General features: G+C 39.8%; 1 protein-coding gene across 1 annotated transcript in view; it reads right to left on the bottom strand.

Moving 5' to 3' along the window:
• Nucleotides 1-15485: 15485 nt before the first annotated feature.
• LOC128738573 (28S ribosomal protein S9, mitochondrial) overlaps nt 15486-22328 on the bottom strand; it is a 97129-nt gene continuing 90286 nt past the window's right edge. The window contains exons 7-8 of the mRNA XM_053833819.1: nt 16190-16352; nt 15486-15616 (exon numbers count right to left, since the gene is read on the bottom strand). Of these exons, the coding sequence (XP_053689794.1) occupies nt 15525-15616; nt 16190-16352 (255 nt within the window). The 3' untranslated portion in view covers nt 15486-15524. The remainder of the gene's footprint in view (nt 15617-16189; nt 16353-22328) is intronic.

Genomic DNA, 22328 nt, shown 5'->3' on the forward strand with positions numbered 1-22328 from the left:
ATTTTTTTCTATGATGAATTAGGACCCCCCGGCCATTCCTTAGGAGGGGGAGCTCCCATACAAATGAAATAGAAATTTCCGCATATCTCGAGAACTAATCAAGCAAATTGAATCAATTTTGACATGTGGGGGTTTTTGCGGGCAAGAATTGTTGGTATGATGACTTGAGACCACTCCCCTCTTTAGGAGGGGGAGGGGACCTAATACAAATTCCGTCATATCTTGAGAACTAATCAAGTAAATGGAACCAAGTTTGGAACGTGAGGGTTTAACGAGACATGATTATTTCATTGGTGAATTGAGACCCCTCTCCCTTTAAGAGGGGTACAAATAAAATACAAATTTCCTCATAAATCGCGAACTAACCTAGTAAATGGAACCAAATTTTACATGTGAGTGTTTTTGGAGGCAAGAATTTTTTCTATGGTGAATTAAGACCCCTACCCTTTTAAGAGGGGGGCTCCCATACAAATGCAACACAAATTTCCACATAACTCAAGAACTAATCAAGCAAATAGAACCATATTTGGCATATGCGAACATTTGGAGGCAAGACTTTTCTATGGTGGTTTGAGACCACTCCCCTTCTGGAAGAGGGGGCTCTCATACAAATAAAACAGGTTTTTTGCGTAACTCAGAAACTAATCCAATTCGAGAAATTTAAGACTCCATAAGACATTAGTCAATAACAATACCACCAAAAACTACCTTTAGTAACACTAGATGATTAAGAGTGAGACAGCCGCAGGCCACTGCGAGGATGAGGATGCAGCCCTCAACAGAAATCTGTGTAGATTTATTTATTTTTCTAGGTCTACTGTCCTCTATCCAGCTTTCCACGAGCGATACTGGCGGGTATTGGGCACAAGTGGGCACAGTCTTTTGACATACATTCATAGCAGGTACGTCGGGTTTGCTCTGATGGAGTTACTATGGAAACATCCATGCTGTTCGAGTGTAAAAATGTAAACATTGTTTAGTTTTGCCGATCAGCTGAAGAGGAACATAATTGAACGAATTCAAACTTTTGTGGTCATAAATTTCTGAAATCACCCGCTCAAAATATTTTTTATAATCGTACGAATTTAACACTCCAGTGCACTTAGTGGCTAACATTAACTTCATATTGGTCGAGCCGTGGTCATATTTGCTCTTGAACAGCGTCTCGGTTCGATAAGAAACTTTTAGTTGCGTATTTGGACGTTTTCCCCGAAGTTTCTGTAGGATTTGTCGGGGAGTAAAAATTTGATCCGTAGTAGCACGGGCCCCCATAAAGCCCGCCTGATACTGCCCTACGAATTCTCTTGCTACTGCTACAGTGGACCCCCGTTCGTTTGAAAAATTGCTCATGCAAACTAACGGGGTTAGTTTTTAATTTGAACAACTGGCAACCCTAAATATGTTAAAACTTGTAGGAATTGGCCGCCCTGCTCTTTGTTATTGTTTTGGTGGTTTGATTTAGTTCGCACTTGCAAGCAGTGACTATTTCATTCTTCGATCGGATTTCGGTCATAATCGTTGGGAAAACGGAATGTGAAACAAAATAAACACGCTAGGTTAGTACAAACAACCCGTGCGTATGTGCATTGTCTGCATAAGCAAATGATGTCGTATTCATCCTGGTACCACTAAGGCGGCAAGAAATATCGTACAACAAACGGATATCACCATTGGCGGCGTCGGTTTCACCTTGTTCGGCTAGGGAGTTAGTCCAGGCTCTCTTGTTCCGCCTAGGCCATGGCGTCCCATTACACGTTCAAGATCCGCATTGTTTGAGCCAATCTTCGCATTGAAGTCGCCCATGTGGAATTGGATGTCCCCTTTTGGGATTTTCTCAACCACACTGTTCAGCTGGCTGTAGAAACTCTCTTTCTCCTGCAGGTCGGCATCATCTGTTGGCGCATAGCACTGGATTGCTGTAAGGTTCCTAACCCGTGTTCTAAATCTGGCAACGATTATTCTTTTGTTCAACGATTCTCAGTGCATCAGGGCTGCATGTGCCCTTGGGCTCAGTAGGACTCCTCCTCTTTCTCGAGTAGCAATTTCACCTCGTATACCAGAATAAAGCAAGACTTTCCCGGATGATGTCTTGTGTTCGCCAGTACCCGGCCAGCGGACCTCGCTCAGCCCCAGGATTTCAAGCTTCAGGCGGCCAGCTTGCCCTGCTGGGCAAGGGTCAGTATATTCCATGTTCCGATTCCTGTCCGTGTTTTCACGCTAAAGGTCGTTGTCAATAATTCAGATAAATTTCTTCTTCCATTTTCATTAACTTTTTGTTTGCTGGTACAGTAGGCTGTAAACCTAAGGTCCTTATCCCACTGACGGGGCTGCCATCTTAAGGTGGGTGGGAGCCACTGTGACCCCTTCCCTGTTAGCGTACGACAACCGAGGTTGCGAACCCCAGCCGGCACCACGTGGAGGTAGGGAGAGGAGTTGGTGAACAGAAGTTATGGAATGCACATGTTCACCTTTGCCAGGCCAGCACGTGTCATTAGCCCGGAATGGTTGTTCCAGCTCCTCACGATCTCTGTCCTCCTTCTGGCGCTTTTTCCTCCTCATGGTCGTGGTCAACTCATTCCGCGCTCGTCGGTACTTGACCAAATTCTCACTCGTGGATATGCTTAGATAGTTTTTCCAAGCTCTTTTTCTCCCTCTATCGCATGTTGGCATTCTCTGTCAAGCCAATCACTTCATGCACTCGAGGTTTCTCTTCCTAGCACCGCGCTTGCGGCCTCGTTGACGGCCGAGCGAATCATACTCCATCCGTTTTCGAGGGTCGAAGCATCTAGCTTCACAGAGGAAGACAGAGCTTCATTCAGTACACGCGCGTAGTTTTCGGCAACTGGTGGGTTGTTTAACTGCCGAATATATAACCGAGGAGGCTTTGTCGCAAGGTATAAACCGTCGATAGTTTTGAACGCACATGTACTGCTACTAGGTAGTGGTCCGAGTCGATATACGCACCTCGTAAGTTGGTGATGTTAGAGCACACTATGAGAATATGGTTGATTTGGTTCGAAGTTCGTTGATCAAGTGATCTCCAACTGGCTTTGTGGCGGAAAGAAAGTGCTTCTGACTGTGGGGAAAGAAAGTGCTTCTGACCACCAAGCCTCGGGAAGCTGCAAAGCTGATGCATCGCTGGTTGTTATCGTTCATGTTGGTGTGCAGGCTATGGAGCCCGGTCACCGGTCTATACATTGCTTCCCTGCCGACCTGGGCGTTCATATCCCATGTTCATGTAGTTTCAACCATATTTATGGTTGTTTTACGCACAAACAGGAACTTCATGTGGTTTCAAACTGGAATGTTTGAAATGAAAATATTTATTGTTATATCAATTTTAAATTCAAATTTGAAAATACTTTACTTTTAATTCAAAATTGTTATTTTCTTGATTCAAATAGAATTTCGTTTTGAAACAATATTTTCAGGTTGTTATAAAAATATTTTATTGAAGCTTAAAGCAGCCATCATTTTGATTGAAACAACTGGAGTTTTTTCGCTCCTTGCGTTTATGATGGTGTAGTTGAAGAAACAACCTTTTATCCTTAATACGCACATCCTCCCGTTGATCGCTTTCCAGTCCATTACGCGATCCTGCATTTTGCCCAACACTACAAAGCCCGTTCCCAGCTCGTTGGCTGCTCCACCGCTCTGGAAAAAGAACCCGATCTATAAAAAGAGCGACAAGTTGGACTGTGAGAACTATCGAGCGATCACTGTTCTCAATGCCGCCTATAAAGTGCTGTCCTGAATCATTTTCCGCCGACTATCACCAATTGCGAACAGATTTGTGGGAACTGATAAATTGGATTGTCAAGTTCATTCGAATCACACAGAGGGCTTCGTCAAGGTGATGGTCTTTCATGCCTGCTGTTCAACATAGCGCTACAAGGTGTTATGAACCGACTAAAGCTGGACGGATACGACGGGCAGGGCATGTTGCAAGAATGCCGGACAACTACCCTGCAAAGATGGTGCTCGCCTCAAATCCGGTAGGAACAAGACGACCAGGAGTGCAGCGAGGAAGATGGTTAGACCAGGTGGAGCGAGATCTGGCGGAGAGTACTCGGTGTCCGAGGAATGGGAGAGCGATAGCCCTCAACCGAGTTACATGGAGAAACTTTGTTCAATAGGGTTTGTCTTAGGACGACAAGCCACCTAAATAAGTAAGTAATCACGAAGCGAGAATTCTGGTTAAACATAGGTTCATTATTTTCAATTTTTCAATAGTTCAACATCAAGAATTCACACTTTTCCTCATTTGGGTCAATTCTTAGAAGATTTTCCGATCGATTGGTGTAAGAATATTGGAAATCGATCGGGAAACCGCTGAACTATTAAGGCCCAAACACAATGCATACGGATTTTACTACGTTGCGGATATTTGACAGAAAACCCATGGAAAAACTGTCAAATTGCCGCAACGTAGTGAAATCCGTATGCATTGTGTCTGGGCCTTTAGCGTTCAAAACCATACCACTTTTCGAGAAAGATTTTTTGAAATGACACCCTATTCCAAACCTTTCCGTAAGACGTAGTCCTACGTCAAAAGTGCACCGAAGATACCGAAACGATTTAATGTACAATATAACGTTTATGAGGGATTGTGCACTTCGGACAATTTTTCTTGCAATCAGCAATATAGTTCGAATTTTCGGAATGGAAAAGAATAATATTAGAGTAAATTTAACATGTTATATCATTTATTTGTTCATTTATTTTATGTTTTTATAGATACTCAACATCCGAGGAGCAACGGAAGCTCGCAAAAATGATCGTTCTAAAATGATCGTTTCCCAAGTTGGAAGATACCCTCTTCAAACATTTAGCACTGGATGAAGTAAGCTGCAATAATTATAGTATTTATCATCGAGGCGAATTTGATCAAATTTATACAGCAGAATTGCATCAAATACAGTTTACCCTTGTGAAATCGTCACATTTTGTTGTAACAACACCAGTCATCGTCGTCATCGTTGTCAGCAGCATAGAGCCGGGGTGGCTCGTGCTGTTTCAAGCAGTCGCCTCCATTCAACTCGATCCTGGGCCACTCGTCACCAATTTGCCAGACGTCTCAAAAATCGCAAATCACTTTCGACCTGGTCGAACCATCTCGCACCTCGAGCCTTCCTGTTTCCCGATGCCGGTGGGGTTGTTGAAGAGAACTGTTTTTGTCGCACTGTCGTCCGGCATCTTTACGACGTCCTGCCCACCGCAGCCTACCGACTTTCGCGAGATGTACGATGGGAACCTATTCAAGCAGTGTCTGAAGCACATCATGATTCATACGCCTCCCCCACTCTTTCCCCCACTCGCTTTCAGTTTGTGCTTCGCCGAATATTGTCCGCAGCACATTTCGCTCGAACACGGCAAGGGTGCTTAGGCCCTTGGTAAGCAGCGTCACAGTTTCAAGTCCATAACAGAATACCGGTCTGATAAGGGTTTCGTATCATTATACGTCGTTACAATTGTTTTTTTTTATTAATTACAAATAAATATTCAGAAGAATACATCATAAAATTCACAATCATAAAATCATATTCGAAATGAGTAGTTTCTAACCATTCCTCTCAATAAAATGAGTAGTTTCCACTCATTAATCTAGTTAATTAAACTGAGTAGAAACTACTCTGTTTTGACAAAATGCCCGGTTACTCAAAAATGAGTAGTTTCCACCCATTTATCCAAGTAAAAAAAACTGAGCAAAAACTACTCATTTTGGAGAAAATGTATGGCTACTCATTTTTGAGTGACAGCACCTTTACTCATTATTGCGTACCCACGGTTTTTCCGAAACTGAGTAGTTCTTTACTCAATTTTGAGTAGCCGAGGTTGAGCGTGAATGCGGACAATGCACATAAACACGGTTTGTTTGTACTGATCTAGCGTGTTTAATCTGTATCACATTGCGTTTTCCCAACGGTTATGGTAGAAATCCGATCGCAGAATGAAATATTCGCTGCTTGCAACTGCTAGCTGAATCAAACCACCAAAACAATAACAAAGAGCAGGGTAGCCAGTTCACACAAGTTCCAGCATATTTAGGGTTACCAGTTGTTCAAATTAAAACCAACCCCGTTAGTTTGCATGAGGAATCGTTCAAACGAACGGGGGTCCACTGTAGTACAACTTTTCATTGGTTTCGAATTTTTCGGCTATCGGTGTGCTCATTTGTACCCAATCTTGTATTGTGAGTTTCATTGAAAATTATCCACCGCGAAACTCAAAAATGAAATGCTCTTTCATAGTTGCCGGGTCGATTTTGATATTATTGGAAGAAATCACACAGAAATCATAAAGTTTTAGTTACTTTTGACTATAGTTACTATATATATAGTTCGGCGGATAGAAAACCAGGCGAATTGGCATCCCTGATTTATGAAATTTAATTTGAAATTATGGTGAAATGTGCAGGTTTTTACGAAAAATAATCACTGGCGGGTGTTGAAAATGACTAGTTCTATGAAAATAAAGTGTGTTTTTTTAACATTATCCCTGCATTTTGGATTTTGAAAAGCTTTTGGCTCCGCTTTTGACGTTTATTTGGCTCCCGATTTTCTATCCGCCGAACTATATATATAGTAACTATACTTTTGACGACCCAGTTAGGTGAACAACATGCCTGTTTACAGCATTCTGGCAACAGTTCTAGCGCGGTGTTTGCTTCAAGCGCGGTGTTTCCTTTAGACCGCGTTTAACTTTGGGCAAAGCACCCAATATAAACATGGCCAATGACTGCCCCAAAATATAATGAAATAGATCAATATTTTTGTGTCGTAAAATGATTTTAAGTATAAAAGGGGCATATACCATAATTAATATGAAATGTCGACTAACATTTGAAGATAGAATTAACAAAAGGGCGAATGTCGCAAGCGTAAACAAACCGAGTGAGGATTGATTTTCCTATGCTGGTCCAGCAAAAAGTAACTCTCACTCGTTTTGTTTACATTTGCGACATTCGCCCTTTTGTTAATTCTATCTAGATTTGAAAGGGGCGGATAAGCCAACTGTCAAACAGAACGAGTGAGAGTTCATTTTCCTATGCTGCTCCAGCAAAAATAACTCTCACTCGTTCTGTTTGACAGTTGGGTTATCCGTCCCTTTCAAATGTTGGTCGACAAATATCCCACACGTTTTCAAAGAGATGAGCATGTTTTGTGAGATTGTCACGAAATGATATTTATTTCGATTCCACTCAACTTTTGCTTATAAAAGTAAATCTTGAGCGCATCAATTTTTCGGAAGTAGAATGGCAAAGTTCACGATAAATTTAAAATCGCACTTTAGTTTGGATTATGTGTAGGCTACAATGTTGCTTTGAGTGATTGATGAATTACCGAAATATAAATATATATATTGATTTTATGTGCAACGTAAGAACACTAAATAACGCGATTACTAGACACAACACTTATGGTTCTTACAAAAAACATAAATACCTTATCCGCTAACCGGTTTCGGGTATGATGCTACCCATCATCAGAGCGGTGGTCGACTGGATACAAAGTAGTAATCTGCTGTTTATTACAGTTTCAACTTCGTCAGTTGAAAGAGCGGTGAGGTGATGAGAGCGTCATCCTCATTCATCAGGGGACGGTCCTCCGTACAGATGTACATCGACTCCCACGCAGTCAAATGAGAAGACTTTCTCACGTTTTTGAGCAGCTTTGCGTTTCCCTAATTGATATTGTGTTTGGAGCAGATTGAGTGCTGGGCTACACTGGAGTCGTTGGGCCGTTCATTCTCCACTGCCTTTCTATGTTCCTTTAGGCGAATTTTGAATTTCCTCCGCGTTTGCCCGATGTACACCGCTGGGCAATCCTGGCACGGAATTTCATAAATACCTGAGCGTTCGTCGGGCGGAACCTTGTCCTTTTGATTATTCAAAAGTTCCTGTAAGGCATTGCCGCTTTTGTGGACCACATGGAAACCATGCCGCTTAAGTACCTTTCTAATGTGGTTTGTTACTTTCGGGTAGAACGGCAAGCTGATTCTTTGTACTTCTTCTCTTTCAGGCTGTAGTGTAGTGGTATCATGGCGCTGTTTTTTGCGGAGATGTTTGCGGATTATTTTATCCACAAACTTTTTGTCGTACCCGTTTAATTCAGCAGCTTTCTGGATCCTTTCCCTTTCCGCTACCCGTTTCATACCCGAAACCGGTTAGCGGATAAGGTATTTATGTTTTTTGTAAGAACCATAAGTGTTGTGTCTAGTAATCGCGTTACCGAAATATACTTTAGCCATTTTATCTTGCGAAAAATGTCTGACATTATTTTACTTATAAATATTTACATAACTCCTCGGAAATGTCAGAAAAAATCCCTTCAACAGTTATTTGCGCTTTTCTGTTGGTAGTACAATACAAAAGCCATGCAACGCATAGGCGTCACTTTGAAATATTTCACAAACATGTTAAATTTTAGCTCGTTTCTTGCGCTTTTTCAGTCGGAAATTGGTTTTAAATGAGTATGTGAAAACGAAAAGTCAGCAATTAGCTTTGTTTTACATCTGTTATCAATTCTTATTTAAAACCAATTGTGTTACTTGGGTACTTTACTGCTAGCTACTGCTCTTATAGTGCTGACAATGCTTATTTGCAGCTAGTTACCGACAAGAAGAATTTAAATAGAATAGGATGCCAATTTACAACAGTTATGCAGTCAAAAGGCTGATAAACAGTAACCTGCAGTATAATACACCAGGGATGCTAATAAACGATTGATTTACTGCTTATACTAATGCTTATTGGTTACCTGGGCAGTGCAGCTTTAAGCTGCAATTTGAATCAAATTTTAGATAATTTTCATTGTATTGATTTTCAGATAAATTACATAAATCGGTTTTCCTTAGAAATTACAAATCGTGAAAATCAAATTTTTGGTGTTTGTTGCACAATGCGCTGATCGTAGAGAAATAAATTTAGGTTAAGACTCTCTTTTAGATAACATAGCATTATTCCTTACAGGGTGTTCAATAAGTCCGAATACAACTTTTCATCGTTGTGTAAGTGCGTATCATGTGCATTCTGTGTATTGGTATTGGTATCAGCTTTAGCTTATACACTATATATATACACTATTCGACGTGCAAAGGTGTCGACTTGATGTCATTTGTTATTTGTTTACCGCGCGCGATAAAGGAGTATCGCAACGTCGTAGTAAAGTTGTTTGCGAGAGGTGAGCGACCCGGCGACATATTTCGCCGGTTGAAATCTCACGGAGTGAAGCGGAATTTCATCTAGAACCGCCCGATCCGGAAGAGCGCTGTTGACCTTGATGTGTCGATCAGGACTGCCCACACCATCATGGCGAAGGACCTGGAATGGCTACAACGAAGAAGAGGCTGGACAGAGCAAAACTGATACGCTGGTCAGGAGTTCGTGTTTTCTGATGAGAAACTCTTCATCTTGCAACAGCCGCACAATGTTTATTAATTTATTAATTTATTTGTTTATTAATTTAAAATTCATCTGACTGTATGTCTTAATGAAAGTATAGCAGCACAATGTCTAATATTCTAAAAGCTACACAATAATATTTTTTGCAAAAAATTGTGAGACGGCACGCCAAAGTCGAACAAATCCTCCACTCTGCAAAAGGTACGCACGCTGGAGGCCAACGGTTCGTTAAATCCAAACGCCGTTCGATGGAAGCTGAGCTGGAGCAGACCAGTAGATCGAAGGGTACGTTGCACGGCACGGAAGTTCAGCTGCGATAGAATTCTCGGGCTGTCGACTTCACCATTAATCACCTCAGCTACAAACATCGCTTGCTCGATCTTTCTGCGTCGTTGAAGTGTGTCAATGCCAAGAAGGCGGCAGCGGTCGGGATACGGGGGCAAATTCACTGGATCATGCCAAGCTAGGTCTCGTAGTGTCCAAAATGAACAGCTGTGGGCGCCGACGTCGGCCAGCATCCCCCGTCCCACATAAACATCCTGCGGTTCCAGAGCGCCGCGTCGGTGATGGTGTGGGGGGCCGTATCCAAGCATGGGAAGCTTCCACTGGTGTTTATCAAGAAAAACGTGAAAATGAACGCCGCGTACTATAAGACCGAGGTTCTGGAGAAAGTTGTGGCCTCAGCACTTCGTGGCCTCTACGGGAAAGATTATTACGTCTTTCAACAGGACGACGCACCGGCCCACATGGCGAATATCGTCCAAGCGTGGTGTCGGCAGAATTTGACTGATTTTCTCGATAAGACCTTGTGGCCTCCCAGCTCCCCGGATCTTAATCCCCTGGACTTTTATGTATGGCCGTACATAAACCGAAAGGTAGTTGTATGCATACCGCCGTGCCAGTGCAGCCATAACCAACATCCTTCCCTCTGTAATACTGACCCTAAAGACCAGACACAGTGCAAACGGATTTTACTACGTTGCGGAAATTTGACAGAAAACCCATGTAAAAACTGTCAAATTGCCGCAACGTTGTAAAATCCGTATGTATTGTGTATGGGGCTTAAGGTTTAGTTTTACTTCCGTCTGTTATTTTTTGTATGCCAGAAGGGCATTGGGTTAAAAGGCCACTGCGACAGTCTTAATGATCGTCTTTTGTGGCAGGCCCCGATTGCTGTACACAGTTTACGGATCGCTCATACCCATTGATGGAAAAATTCACTTCCGTCTGTTACTTCCAAGACTGCCAATTTTGCCACGGACCTGCGAACCAATCCCCTCGCAGTTTGTACAATTGCCTACCAAATCTTCCCGTCGTTTCCTGATTCGAGGGCCCCTCACGTTCCCAGTTTTTCGGGTGGACTCATCCACAATTAATACCTGGTCACCTTCGGCTACTGGTTTCACATCTGCAAACCATTTCGTACGTTTAGTCAGAAGGGGCATGTACTCTCGCGCCCATCGTCTCTAAAAGGTAACTAGACGAAACTGTATCTGCTCCTAGGATGATCTTAGTGCGGCTACGGTGTCTTTGGGCTCTGTTACTGGCTGGCGAGCTCCGCTTGAACTGTCCAGTATAGAGTGGTTTGGCGTCAACGCTTCAGTCTCCTCGGACGCGATTGGCAGATACGTTAGCGGGCGAAAGTTTACCAGTCCTTCTGCTTCCACAACTAGGGTACCCAGCGCCTCGTTGTCCAACTTGTTGTGCTTCTTAAAGGCAACGCACATCGCGGTTTTGATGGACCGTACCATGTACTCCCAGGCGCACCCCAAATGGGGATTCCCGGAAGGGATGAACACCCACTTCGTTGTGGTACTGGTAAACGTGGCTGCTTATATAGCATAAGGATATTTGAGGTCACGGGCAAATCTTCTAACGAGCGAGAACAGTTTCAAGCTTTCTTTGACTACATAATCAATGTGTCTATTGAAGGAGGAGAGTCGAATGTTACACGCAGGTCATGAACATATTCTGTGCGCGGCACTACTTTATTTCGGTACCCGTAATCAAATATGACCAGGTTATCTTTTCTGGTGAATGTCATTACTGAGCAGTTGTCTGCATTTACTTTTAATCCACGGTTTTCGCAGTACCTTCCAACGCGGCCTAGAACTAGCTGCAATTTCAGGCAATCTTCCAAGGACTTGATAGAAAAGAAGATTTTTATATCATCTGCATAAATTAGAATTCTTACGTGGGTGACATCATCAGCCAATTTGTTCATTAGAATCACAAACAGCAACGGTTCTAAGTGACTACCTTGTTGTACTCCAAAATGTACGGTAAATGAGCAAAATTTGTTGCAACGAATTTTAACAAATTGTACTCTATCCTTCAGATACGATATCATCCAGCTGTACAATGGACCTCGAACGCCCAATTCTTCAACTGCCTCCAAGATGCTATTAATGCTAACGGTATCAAACGCTTTGTTCATATCGGTATGTAGGCAGTCCACTTGAAAACCTTTCGATATGCAGTCCGTAACCATTGAGCTGCACTCACACAGGTTTGTTACAACTGATTTCTTCTTCAAGAATCCGTGTTGCACAGAGGAAATACGGCCGACTACATTGTCATAAACATGATCTTTGCCCCATCAGCGGGGTAAAAGTGCGAATAACGCGGGGCAAAGTGCGAAGTTCGAATCCATGAAATTTGTACAGCAGTAGCTGACAAAACCAAAATATCTTCAATCTGCGATGTGTTTTGAGAAGGAATATTCTTAATTTGCACCTTTCCCATTTTTTTTCTCTTTATTATCGAGATTTTCAACCGTGAAAACCTTTCCCATTTTCCACTGGCGTACTGCAGCCTTCATCAATCAAATCGAAACTTTACCAAACGTTTTTTTTGTTTCACCAGCGAATACACTATTTTCCTTCGGCCAGCATCTGTAGAGCACAGTTTTCGGCAGATCTTCCATTTCTAGTATCTGTAATATAGTACCTGAAACTGTATTTAATTACGTTTTTATGACGGTAGATTTTACAATTTAGAGAGGGAACGGAAGAAGAAAATAATGAAACAAAGAGTCGATAGAATTTCCTTCATCCACCCCTTCATATTCCTCCTGTTTCCCTTCCCGTCCTCATCAGGTAAAGGATGACACGGGCAAGATAGTTAAGGCACAAATCTTCCACATGATGTGAAGAACGTGCTGCTCGAGTCAAAGATGCTGATACCTGATACCTGATAGAATCTAACAGATTGAAACCAGGCGTGAAGAGGAAAGAGTGGAAGATGCTGGGCCATGTGAAGCAACACTTAAGAAGTTGTGTAGCGCAATCTTTTATCCAAGCTGGGGGATTCCATGGATCGAACCAAGCTGTAATCGGAGCATTACAGCCGGATTCGAACTCACTTCTCCAACAAGGACATGTGGCTCGCCGGTGGTAATGATCCTTTGAACCAGAGATGTGCAGGACAAAAGAGAGACTCCACAACTATTTTATTAAGTCTGCTACCAGCTCTAACAACACTTGGCAGGTTGAGTTATTTTTAGACACAAATTGTGCCTCTTCCTTCGTCTACTTTAGAAACCACCGATGGTTGTTCTATTCCATAGGAACGGAGCCGTTCCCCGAACACCCGCGTTGAGAATCGCGGCTAACACGCTGACAGACGAACAGCGTCACGCGCAGTACCTTGTAAGTCCCAAGGGCTGACTGTCGTCGTGTCGTCATCTAACACGAGTTAGATTAAACTTCTCGGAATCGCATTTTTGCCCCGCTAGACGCTTAACGGGATTTCATCAAATTACGGAAAACCGAAATATATTTTGTAAATTCTTCTCACCGCATTTTCAAGAGAGATATCTGAGTAATACAAAACACTGCTACAATTTTTCAACAAGTAATAACTTCCTATTGATTTCGTATTTGCCGTATAATGAAACATTACATCAAAATCGCTCAAAAAATATCATTTGCACATAATTCAACAACAATGTTTCGTAAACAACAAATGTTTACGATAGACTCAAGCTATCAAAGTTGTCACCAATCCATGCCAATGTAGTTAATTTACTCTGAATCTGCACTGATAAATCATTGAATTGCACTTTTTCCCCCATCGCACTTTTGCCCCTCCCTGCTCTATATATTGTTGGGCTTCTTTATATTTCATGAAATTTGAAGACAACTTTAAACGTCGCACTTGCCCCGCTTTACTCTAATCTATCTTATATATATAAAAATGAAATGCTGTTCGTGTGTTCGGTATAGACTCGCAAACCACTCGACGGATTTTGATGAAACTTGGCATACACATTGCGTATGATGTGAGGAATGTTGTTAGCATGGTTTGAGGCCCCTCCCCCCATTAGAAAGGGGGGCTCCCATACAAATGAAACACAAATTTCTGCATAACTCGGAAACTAATGGAGCAAATGGAACCAAATTTGGCACGTAAAGGTTTTTAGAGGCAGATTTTTTTTCTATGGTGGTTTGAGACCCTTGCTTCCTTTAAGAGGAGGGGCTCCCATACAAATAAAACAAAAATTTCCGCATAACTCGACTATTAATCAAGCAAATGGAACCAAATTTGGCATGTGGGGGTTTCAAGAGACAAGATTTTTTTCTTTGGTTATTTGAGACCTCTCCCCCTCTAGAAGGGGGGGGGGCTCCCATACAAATGAAATACAAATTTCTTTATAACTCGGGAGCTGATCAAGCAAATGGAACCAAATTTAGCATGTGAAGATTTTTGGAGGCAGAAATTTTTTCTATGCTAGATTGAGAACCCTCCTTCCTCTAATAGGGGGGGGCTCCTATACAAATAAAACCAAAATTTCCTCTTAACTTGAGAATTAATCAAGCAAATGGAACCAAATTGGGCATGTGCGGGTTTCTAGAGACAGGATTTTTTTCTATGGTTGCTTGAGACCCCTCTCCCTCTAGAAGGGGGGCTCCCATACAAATGAAACACTAATTTCTCTATAATTCGGGAACTAATCAATCAAATGGAACCAAATTTGGCATGTGAAGGTTTTTGGAGGTTTTTTTCTATGGTAGATTGAGAAACCTCATTCTTCTAAGAGGGGGGCTCCAATACAAATAAAACACAAATTTCCCCATATCTCGACCATTAATCAAGCAAATGAATTTAGGGGTTACTGGAGGCAAATTTTTTTTCTATAGCGTATTGAGATTCCTCTCCCCTCTAGAAGGGGGGAGGGCTATCATACAAATTAAACAGAATTTTTTGCAATATTCGTAAAGTAATCGAACTCGCGAGTGTTGCCGTCTACATTAAAATATAAGATAAATTTGGAACAAAATTGTTAAGAATAAATCGGTGAAGCCTAGATAATGGGTCAAATTAAATAAAAGTAAGATAATATAACACTTATTTTAAAAACAAAAGAAAAGGCAGAGAAAATACATTGTTGAAATGAAAATATGAAGAAAATAATGTTGAGATTACACTAAGTTTATGGTTTCTGACCAGTTTTCAACTGATGCAGTTGGATTGACTGCACTGATATTTTATTACGATTTTGCCAACATTACCATTTTAAGGGTTGGTAATAAAACCCAAATTGTTATGTTGGACTTGCTGCTCGAGTCACAAATGCTGATGCGTTGGATTAGAAATTTGCGGCATGATTCAGAAATATCTTGGGTTGTCAAAAAGAAAGTTGTTGGTTGCAAAATTACAGTTAAACAAATCTTCAGGATTATGCATTTACCCCCTTTTTAGAATGGCGTAGCAACGCGCGCCGGGTCCTCTAGTAAATCCATATATTGATAGTGAATAAACAGCTTTAATTACAATAATCAGATAGTTTTAATTGAAATAGGTTAGAATGATTTTAAGCCACACTAGGCGATCTATGAAATAGAAAGAAACAATATGTAATATGCCATTTTGCATTTTAGGAATTAATATCCTGCGAAAATTTACTGTCAGTAGAATCACTTTTAAAAAGTCGAACAAGTGCAAATGTCAACTTCTCTTGACTTTTCGTCTATTGGTCTGGCTATTTATTTGCACTCCGTGCGTATTCTATTTATGGGCAAAGGCAACTGAGTGTTCGGATACTTTGAGTAAATGAAATCGGAGCTACGATAATATAATTTATTGCTATCGACTTACTTAGAACAGGATATCAATTTGTCTATCGTTTTTTCCAGGTATACTTTGCACGAGCACCTTTCTGACCAGGTTTTTTACGTTCTCGTCTTCGGTAGTCACGTTGTAACAGGCCAGCTGGAAAAACATGTAATTTTTAGTAAAGCGCAATATTTGGGACCGTACGATTTTTTTACAATCATTATAATGTTACGTTTATGCTTTTCATGTGTAAAATAATTCACCGACAAACAGCCGCACTATCAAGACGTAACGGTTAGCATGTATAAGTTAAAATGCTATAGCCAGGACCTATTTATTCCTTTAGGCACTATCCCACACGACTGTGCAGGTTAAAACTTTTGATAAAAAGTCTATCTAACATTGTCATATGACCTATGAAGTCTTTATCCGGCAGTGCTACATTGTTGTTTGGTACAACCGCCTGGCACACCACGTGTAGTTTCACAGATAACTGCTTTTTAGTTGCACTATTGTGCCGAAGTATAACTAAAAGAAGGTGCATCTAAAGAACGTGCAAAAGGCGCATGAGTGCTGTGGCTACACTTTATAATCCAATAAATACGTTCTAGAAAAAGCAGTGGTTTCAGAGTAACGATTTTGCGAAAAATAGTGAAAAAAGAGTGTACTATGTTGATCTTGATTAATCTTTGCGTGGCTCAGTCTGTGATAACAAACCATATTACTTACCAATTCTCATGCGATCAATCATTTCGGAATCGACAAAACTTCGAAGGGCCATTGAAATACCCCAGCGAATAGCACCCGCCTGCCCGGAAAAGCCACCATCTTCCACATTTGCCACAATGTCAACTTTGCCCATCATTTCTGTAAAAATAAGAGGAAAAAGAACCTAGAAAAAGAAAAAAATAGTTTAAAAAGAATGACCAGTCGTGATAAAATATAAATGCGGAATCAAGCAAACACGCATGGATGATGTCAGAATAAATTCAAAATATGTATTCACCCTCCTTCCGTATTCCAATTCCAACGTCTCTTAATTTCGTTCGACTTTTTTCCAACGAGCCCATTTGATTTTGTTGACGGAATAAAGAATACCATCTACTTTCGTTTAGCAAACTGATCCGTCAGAATACAGAATAAGGCCGGTTGTTCGTGATGACGTATGTTCAAGCTGGGAAATTGTTCTAGTTTTATTCTGGGATAGATCCAAGTATTCAACGCTAATGCCTTCAAATTGCGACCTGATTCCGATTCTTGTAAATTCATTACCCCGTTGAAGGAGTAACATGCAACAAACTAGTTTAAAATTTCTACAACAGTCAATATTGACCACATCTTTTTCCTCAATATGTAAAATTATTCTATCCTAGACCTAACAACTTCGTAGTAATTGAATGTCCTCAAATGCGTTGCACAAAAGTTTTTACTTGCACTTAAAGTTGAAAATTGTTGCAAGTTACGTTTGACGGTATTCATTTCTACATTTAAACATTCAGGACGATCAATACTTCTACTTTAATATTGAAAATGGAAAGAAAAATCAATCCACACGTGTAAATTTTTAAAAAGTACATGCCTTTCGTATAAGAAAAGCAAAAAGTTGTTTTCACCTTAGCAATCAAAGGGGCATCAGTATTACGATGTTGTCATGGTCAAATGATCAATAAAATATCTAACTTGATCCTTGACGAAGTCAGTGATTGTACTTTAAATTCTCCCACAATGTATTTTTTATTCATTATAAATATGTAACGATCCAATCATTGCCTATTTACGTAAAAGTAGGTCGTCTGGCTGTTGTGTTTTACACTGTCGCGGTCATCGAACCGACTTGTTTACGATTAATCTTGTTTGCATATTAATCACACTCGGTAGATAAATAGTCTAGCAGATACAAAATCGGAATCCAATCAACCATGATAACTTAGGATCAAGATAGAAAAAGCGTTACGATCGTTACGATAATTTGATTAAAAAAAGCTGGTTCGTGCCTTGAAGTAAACATTCTTGAATATATTTTTGTAGCCGAAAAAGTGTTTGCATAGTTTTTCACGTTTATTTTAATTGACGTAGGAAAACTATCACTTGAAAGTATTCCGAACCCAAATTTACACCCAATAAAATTGCTTCATTACATGAAAAGAAATTTTCGAAGTGTCACAAAAGTCTTTTTTCTGTATAAAATGTTTTTGAGCTCTACTTGTAATACTGATTTGATAGAAAAACAATGAACAGAATTAAATATTTTATGAAAATAAGCTAAAATTGAATTTATTCTATTTTTGGACTTGTACATCAGAATAACAAAATTAAGACAAATGAAAATGTGTATTCGAATATAATGAAACGGTTTTATAACACTAGCCCGAATACCACATCCCGAATGTAACAGTATGCCGAATGTCACAAGCCTGAATGTAAGAGTAGCCCGAATGTAACACTAGCCCGAATGTCACACTAGCCCAAATATCTCTCTAGCCCGAATGTAACACTAGAACACAGGGGCCCCCGAAGAAATCACATCTGTCTGGGGCTATTCGTTTTCCTAGATCTAGTTGACCTCTAGTTATTTTTCCCTAGTCCTCGCATCAAGTTACCGTTATAAAATAAAGCCGCCCAGTTAGCTTCGAGGTACGGCTGGTCTAACAAGCCAGTCGTCGTATTTTCGAACCTCGGCTAGTCGGTGCTTGCTAGATAAAGTCAGTAGGATCGTTGCACTGGCCCCGTAATTTTCCTGTATTCTAACAGCCAGCTGCGAAGTCTGTCTATAAAGAAGGATAATGTCTAAAGACGGTATAAATCCAAGGCTTTGCTTTTTTTATAAAATAAAAAGCGGCGAAAGCGCTTTTTTGGCTTCACACTCACACAAGCGGTGTTTACAAATTACTTACTATAACTTTAATATTATTTGTCACCAATAATAAAAATTAAATTGATATCAATTCAATTTCGTAACAAATTATTTCTGCTTTGTCGTTATTACACTGTAAGATTTCAATGACTTGGCTAGAGTTAGCTGATTTTTGAGCTCATCAATTTTTGAATTTTTGATTTTGGTTACGCGAGATACAGTCATCCCAGTATTATGGGCCAGTTAAGCATGATGATGCTACAAAATTATTGGTAGAAACACAGACTTAAATAATTTACAGTTTATGTATAACTTAATTGGTTACAAATATATCATAAGTTGATGTTCAGTAAGCAAACTTATTCCAAAATCACACACTTTTTTGCAAAACAACAATATGTAAGCATGTTCCATTCCCAGTATTATGGGCCACTTTTAAACCTGGTCAGAATTGTGGGTCAATGCTCCCAGTATTATGGGTCAATAAAACAAAATTGGTTTTATTTAGAGAAAAGTGAGCGCACGTGCCTGTGTGGGTGTGTGGGTGTTGTGTGTGTGTATGTGTGTGTGGGTGTTGTGTGTGTGTGTGTGTGTGTGTGTGTGTGTGTGTGTGTGGGTGTTGTGTGTGTGTGTGTGTGTGTGTGTGTTGTGTGTGTGTGTGTGTGTGTGTGTGTGTGTTGTGTGTGTGTGTGTGTTGTGTGTGTGTGTGTGTGTGTGTGTGTTGTGTGTGTGTGTGTGTTGTGTGTGTGTGTGTGTGTGTGTGTGTGTGTGTGTGTGTGTGTGTGTGTGTGTGTGTGTGTGTGTGTGTGTGTGTGTGTGTGTGTGTGTGTGTGTGTGTGTGTGTGTGTGTGTGTGTGTGTGTGAGTGTGTGTGTAGTTCTCGCGATTTATTGATCTTGTTGGATCTTGTACTGTACCCAGCAACTGTCTGAGTGAGTTGAGATTAGAATCAATTTTAGCTTCTTCTTCAGGAAGCTCATTAAACTGATTCAATCTATGATGGATGGTAGGTATTCAGTGCTGCGTCCGGATTTCGAGTAGATTGTCAAGTTCATTCGAATCACGCAGAGGGCTTCATCAAGGTGATTTTCTCCAGGATAGCACATGACAAACCAAGTGTACAAACAACTACACTGCAAAGTATTTGCCTCACATTCGGTAGGAATAAGACGACCAGGGGTGCAGCGAGCAAGATGGTTTGACTAGGTGGAGCGAATCTGAGAAATTGGAGAGCGTTGGCCTGCAACCGAGTGCATTGGAAAAACCCGAATTAATCCACCTAGCGGCGTGACCTAGCCTTTCTACTGCCACAATAATCACTATTTAATTTCTCAGGAACATCTCTAATTAACTTGACTATATTTTGAAATATCCGTTCTGTATTTCTCAAAATTCTTATTTGCCAGTCAAATTCACAACGTATTGCGTACAATAATTATATTTTCTTTCCTTGGGTGCAGAAATACTTGTAAGCGTCATTTATGTTACTTGATGAACATATTATAACATTTACGTGATTTATAGAAACATGAACACAAAAGATAATTTTTGTAGACTTGAATGAATGAATATATATAAATATATATAAATGAAAAGATGAGGTCGAATAGCGCTAAAGCTGTGCCATAAACATGCTTGAGAATGGTAAATATGATCGATGTGATTTCCAGTGCTTGTCAATTCGATTTATTTATTGAAATATGATGCATGACATTAGATTTCTGTCTTTTAAAGTGTCACTAACGAAAACAAATCGTACAAAATTACTACCGTACAATGTTTTGCTCCTATTTTTATATAAAATTTCTAAGCTCTAGTAGCTCGAGAGGGGCTCTGTAGCCGCAAGGTTACCGAGTCTGCTTTGACAAGCAAATGGTCATGGATTCGAATCTTAGTAGAATCAGGCTATTCGATGTCAAAGTGACTTTAGCATGGGTTTATTCTCAGGCCCCTCATCGCCCTTCCTACATGCTGAGTTTTATATTATCCCGATATGGCCTATTGACAGTGCAAAAATGAGACCCTTATAGTAAAAATGCACTGGTTTGCTTGCTACGCCAGGGATGACTATAATTGGGGACTGTGCGCTGTCATGTGGAACGAGGTGGGTAAAGTAGAGTAAAGTATTGAAAGAAGGGTACCCAATTACACACAAGCACGCATAAAAAAAAAAATTCAATAAGCATATCGCTCACTCAATAGCGACTATAGCCAAAATAAATGCAGTGCGGGTTATACAACAAACACCCGGGCGATATCACAATAGATCTAACCATAATGGTCGCAGTGATGAGTCCATACAAAAAAAAAAAGCTCTAGTATTTATTGATTGGAAACAGCATCTATTGATGCGCAAAAATTGTTTGCAATTTATATAAGTTTATCTGGAAAAATCAATCCATTAGTATATTAAATCCTATACACCACTATATCTAAATGCTTAAATTAACTGCTTTTCTTCGCTTTTTGCTTTTCTTGTCTAATTGCGAGTTACAGCATAGTGAAGAAAATGACAATCGAAATCTGAAATTAAAGATAAGAAAATTCTTTTTCCGATTGAATCCCACTACAGTGGGATTTCGAATTTGGCATGGTTCGGCTTTGGCATGGTTCGATTTTGGCAACAAAAGTATCCGTTTTTGGCAACATAAAATATTTTACTTCCAAAAGTATGCTTAAATATCAGTCAGTTTCCGCATTACTTTAAATGACGAAAAAATATTGTCCTAAGTGTGTTCATGAAAAAAAGTTTGCGATCATAGAATATTTCGAACAATAATATTTTTATTTCCGTAGGACTATGTCTTACCGTAGGTCACCAAAAACTTACTTACACCGCATGGATAGGTCTTGGCGGATTTTGTGAAAAAGGTTGCAATCGTTGATTAATAACATTTAGTTAATTTCCAATGCATTTACATTCAATTTTGTCATATCAAAAAGGGTCTCGATTTTGGCACGGTTTCGATTTTAGCAACATAGGCGACACGCATTTGTTGCCAAATTCGAAATCCTACTGTATTTAATATTATTTGCGACAGATGCATAGTTCGCCTACAACGTGCAGGCATCATCAGTGTCTTATTTCGAAGTGTATACATATCTGTCGCGAATAAATTTTAAATATTGGAATTTAGTCGGAAAAAGTTTTTTCTTTTCTTTAATTTCAGAGTTCGTATTCCACATTCCACTAAGAGGCTTCGAAAACTTCAGACAATTGACATGTTTCACACTCTCCTTGAATTTCAATGCAAATTTCAAAATTGCAAATCGTCATCACAAACACACATATACATACATACACACATACATACACACATGCATACATACATACATACATACATACATACATACATACATACATACATACATACATACATACATACATACATACATACATACATACATACATACATACATACATACATACATACATACATACATACATACATACATACATACATACATACATACATACATACATACATACATACATACATACATACATACATACATACATACATACATACATACATACATACATACATACGTACATACATACATACATACATACATACATACATACATACATACATACATACATACATACATACATACATACATACATACATACATACATACATACATACATACATACATACATACATACATACATACATACATACATACATACATACATACATACATACATACATACATACATACATACATACATACATACATACATACATACATACATACATACATACATACATACATACATACATACATACATACATACATACATACATACATACATGCATTACACACATTGAATACAATCAACATTTGATTGATATGTTTTGATTTCACACGTTTTAACGGTTTAATATACGGTGCTTAAGTGTTAAAGTTTGAATAACTTTTGAATGAACCGTCCGATTTTCAATAACTCGGTTTTGTTTGATAGATCTCAGCAGTAATTTTCAAATAATAATAAAATGTGTGATGTTTT

This window comes from Sabethes cyaneus, chromosome 2, assembly GCF_943734655.1.
Source record: "Sabethes cyaneus chromosome 2, idSabCyanKW18_F2, whole genome shotgun sequence".
In the NCBI taxonomy this organism is placed as follows: domain Eukaryota; kingdom Metazoa; phylum Arthropoda; class Insecta; order Diptera; family Culicidae; genus Sabethes; species Sabethes cyaneus.